The 3964-nt window shown below is 55.6% G+C and overlaps 1 protein-coding gene across 1 annotated transcript; it reads right to left on the bottom strand.

Moving 5' to 3' along the window:
* Positions 1-1153: 1153 nt before the first annotated feature.
* Positions 1154-3586, bottom strand: UPK2 (uroplakin 2). The gene is made up of 5 exons (XM_008069534.1): positions 3486-3586; positions 2861-2992; positions 2527-2665; positions 1913-1983; positions 1154-1491 (listed from the first exon to the last, which is right to left on the bottom strand). The coding sequence occupies exons 1-5, from the start codon at positions 3559-3561 to the stop codon at positions 1355-1357; spliced, it is 555 nt and encodes a 184-aa protein (XP_008067725.1). The 5' UTR covers positions 3562-3586; the 3' UTR covers positions 1154-1354.
* Between the last annotated feature and the right edge of the window lie 378 nt (positions 3587-3964).

The raw sequence follows: 3964 nt of genomic DNA, 5'->3' as shown, positions 1-3964 counted from the left end.
TTTTTTTGTGGGAGAGGGATTCTTTCAACACATTTGCCCATCTCATTATGGGTGATTTACAGGTGCACTTGTCCACACCTCACTGAGTGTTCAGCAGTTTTTGACCAAAAATAGCATGATCCCATGCCCAACCCTTCCTATTAACCAAACCTCTCCCCAACAACTTTTTTTTTGGTTTGTTTCCCCAGATGAAAAAAGTTCTCAGAGAGAAACGTTTTGCTGATGTGGAAGAGGTGAAACAAAAAATGGCAGAAGCACTAAAAAGCGTCCAAATTGACAAGTTCAAAAACAGTTTTGAGCAGTGGAAAAAGGGTCTTATTAAGTATATTGCATCAAACAGAGAGTACTTTGAAGGTGACTGAAGTTAACACAAGTAAGAATAAATACACAATTTTTAATAAATAAATTCTGGGGTTTTTTAGGTCCCTCTCATATATTGGAGAGAACAAAAGTAAATGAGGGTGACCACTCCTGTCCTTCCCCTGTGTGACGACTCCTGCCCTCCCCTGGGTAACCACTTTTGTCCTTCCCTGAGTGACCATTCCTGTCCCCTCCCGGGCAACCACTCCTGCCCTCCCCTGGGCGACCACTCCTGTCCTTCCCCAGGCGACCACTCCTGTCCTTTCCTCCATACTTGGCCCCTTCCAACCAGGGTTCTTCTGCTTCTGTTCTCACCTCCCAGAGCCTTTCAGCCTGTTCTGCTACCCATGCCTTCCAGTGCCCTGTCCTTGGGTGTCACCCTGGTGGCCTGTCTTTGTCTTTTCCCGGATGGAGCCTTCCCTCTTTCCTCGTTTTGCTGCCCCGTGCCTCCAGGCCCTCAGACCTCCAGGTCCCCACATGGGGCCCAGCTCCAGCTTCTGGATGGGCGGCCTGCTGCGTGCCGTGGAGGGTGCAAACCCCACAACCCAGATGTGGGTCTGAGAACCTCTGGGTTCTTATCTCACTGGGCCCCTGCCAGTCTCATTGGAAAAGCAACTCTGGGCTATGGGGCAGGGAGGGGACAGCGGACATAGATTCTATATGTTGGCACCAAAGTGAAACCCACTAAAGGGAAGCACACACAGCAGACGGGGCACCAGCCTTTATTGTTGGGACTTAGTTCACTGAAGGAGAGGTAAATTGTTGGGGCAGGGTTAAGGTACTAAAAGTCAACTGGCAGGAGTGGGTGAGGGGAATAATAGGTCATGTTGGGAGGTGAGGCATTGGGGACAAGGAGAGGGACAGAGGAAAGGGCTTCGGGGGCAGGGGGCAGGGGGAGGGGAGGGCACCGAAGAAGCCAAAGGCCAGTGGCTGGGACCTGGGAGGAGGCAAGCTGTGGAAATGGACAGTGCCCGGGACTTCCCAGAGGGCCTCCTCACTTGCGAGCACCCAGTGCCAGGGCAACGATGAAGCCCACAACCAGCAGGAACATGGCGACAGAGAGCAGCACTGTGATGACCACCATGCCTCCTGTTCGGGCCATCCCCAGCCCAATGGATTCCATATTCTTTCCTGTCAGAAGAAGAGGGGGGCATCTTTGTGGGCAGGAGAGACCCCTAGCCTGCCCGAGGCCCGTAGCCTAGTCCTCATCCAACCAACCCACCCACCAACATCCATCGAATAAACATTTGGAAGCACCCATCAGCCAATGAGGACTTAGATGTTATTAGGACACACCTCCTCTTTAGAAGTTATTAGGACACACCCGCTATTCATGAGGGCCTTTAGTTCTGTAGTGCAGTTGCCCTGCTAAGGGCTCAGTCACGGGGCAGTTGTTATGCTAAGGATTCAGTACTAGGACAGAGGTAAGCAAAGGCCCTGGGGGAGGGAGGCGGGGAGGTGCAGCTAACCCGGACTGGGGGATGAGGTCGGAGGGGTCAGAGAAGGTTTTGTGGACCTTGAGGTGGCAAAAGGAGGCGGGAGAGTTACTTACGAGGCAGTGTGGACATTGGGACCTCTCTGCTGGACTCAGTGGATGCCCCCTTCTTCACTAGGTAGGAAATGCTTTCATGATGGGTTTGGAAAAGAGAGGAGGGAACCCTCGGTGAGTACCTGGGTCTGAGGGGAAGAGGGGTTCCAGCTTGGGCCTTCCCACTTTCACAGCTCTGCCCTCTGTGTGCACTCCTCCAAGAAAGGCTCAGTTTTTGTTTTCTGAGTCAGTATCTCACTCTGTCACCCAGGCTAGAGTGCCGTGGCACGATTGTGGCTCACCGCAGCTTAGACCTTCTGGGCTCAGGCAATCCTTCCACCTCAGTCTCCTGGGGACTACAGGTAGGAGCCACAAGCCCAGCTTATTTTGTTTTGTACCCATGAGATCTCACTATGTTGCCTAGGCTGGTCTCGAACTCCTGGACTCAAGCAATGGAGGGCTTCAGATTCCTCCCAGTTTGACCTCCCAAAGTGCTGGGATTACAGGCGTGAACTACTGTACCTGAAGACCAGTTTTTGGCTGTGCCCTGTACTGATCAGATTTCCACACCCCCCCTCCCAGCTTTTCTTCCTGCACCCCCCTCCTGCAAGTGCCCCAGACCTGGACCGGGTACCTACTAGTATTTGGTTCCTGGCACGAGGTTTGTCACCTGGTATGCACTGAGCCGAGAGACTGTGAAGCCAGCCCCACTGTCCACCACACTCACCAGCTCCCTTCGCCCACGGCATGGAGGCACCACGAAGCTGGACTTCACCACTGGGCAGGAAATTGGGGTTGGAAGGTAGAGTCAGGTTTCTGGAGGCCCCGAGGAGAAGGGGCAGCTTTTAGAGTGTGGATGGCGCAGGAGAGGGATTGACAGACAGGAAGGCATAAATGGGGAAGGGATGCTGGGGGTGTCTTGGGAAGGAGTCTCTGGGGACTTAAGGGGATGACTTGGGGGGGGCAGCAGACCTTTGCTGTCATTGGCTCTCCGGACCATCAGTGTGGCGTTGCCTCCTGTGAGGTGACAGGGGGGCAAGGCAACTAGCAGGCTCTCAGTTAGCGCCGGGGACAGCAGACCAGAAAGGCTTGAGATGTTGAATTCTGCTGGGAGGCCAGGAGGGAGTTCAGATGGGGATCAACCCCTCTTTTGGCCATCAGATCCCGCCCCGTCCATCTGGGGTCATTCCTAAGGATGCAGAGTCCATCTCCCCTTCCACTCCACAGTCCGTGGGCAGCAGAGCCAGGCCTGTGCTGCTGTGACCACCAGGTGGCAGGCTTGGGCTGCAGAAGCTGCACACTCACGAATTAGCCCCTGGATTCAGACCATGAATGTCAGGAGCTTGGGCCTCCCCACCTTCACAGCACCCCCCCTCACCCCTACCCACCTCGGACCTCTGCCCACACCTCTCTGCTTCCTTGGTTTGGAAGAAGATCAGGAGTGTGCCCTGGGCCTAGTGTCTCATGCCTGGTCACTGTCTTCACCAGCGCCCACCCCCAACTATCCAGACCAGCTCTTCTTTGCGAGCCCTGAAAGGCAGTGACTCCTGTCCAGGTCCCCAAGGCCCTCCCCTCCCCTGCTAGAGATGGCAGAGACCTGCAGCCCCTGGGGCCAGGACAGCCAGCAGAATCAGGATCGAGGGCAAGGAACAGACGGATAGCAGGGATGCCATGCTGGGCTGGGAGCTGGAACAGGTGCTGGCAGGCTGGGGCTTCCTGAGACAAGTGAGGCCCTACCCCCAGGGGCAGCTGTTTTTGTCCTGAGGGTGGGAGGGGCTGGAGGGGAATCCAGTTCAACCTGCCCCTTGGGCCCTATAGCCTCAAAAGGGGCGAGGAGCAGACAGGTTTTTCAGGATGGGGAGCTGGCCCTCAGGCCAGGAGGAGGGATGCCCTGGCTGGATTCTGGTGGCTTAGCCAGCTGCAGGGGGCAGGGCAACTAGGGGGAAGTAGAAATTGCCCCTTCTTCTGGGACTCCTGTGTGTGCCTGCCTCTGGGCCCTGGCCTGTAGGGAACTGTTCCCTGAGATGATGGGGGTCTTCCCGGGAGGGAAGCAAATTCTGAGGTTGCCCTGCTATG

This window comes from Carlito syrichta, unplaced genomic scaffold (genome assembly GCF_000164805.1).
Source record: "Carlito syrichta isolate Samal-C Ts95f unplaced genomic scaffold, Tarsius_syrichta-2.0.1 Scaffold312093, whole genome shotgun sequence".
Taxonomy (NCBI): domain Eukaryota; kingdom Metazoa; phylum Chordata; class Mammalia; order Primates; family Tarsiidae; genus Carlito; species Carlito syrichta.
The sequence above is the reverse complement of the archived record's forward strand: the minus strand, read 5'-3'. Positions and strand labels throughout refer to the sequence as shown.

Excerpts from the sequence above, each read along its gene's own strand:
- UPK2 (XM_008069534.1), bottom strand. The coding sequence starts at position 3,561 with ATGGCATCCCTGCTATCCGTCTGTTCCTTGCCCTCGATCCTGATTCTG. Across the intron at positions 2,666-2,860 it reads GAGAGCCAATGACAGCAAAG|TGGTGAAGTCCAGCTTCGTG; the intron begins GTCTGCTGCCCC and ends TTTCCTGCCCAG. Across the intron at positions 1,984-2,526 it reads GTGCCAGGAACCAAATACTA|CATTTCCTACCTAGTGAAGA; the intron begins GTAGGTACCCGG and ends CCATCATGAAAG.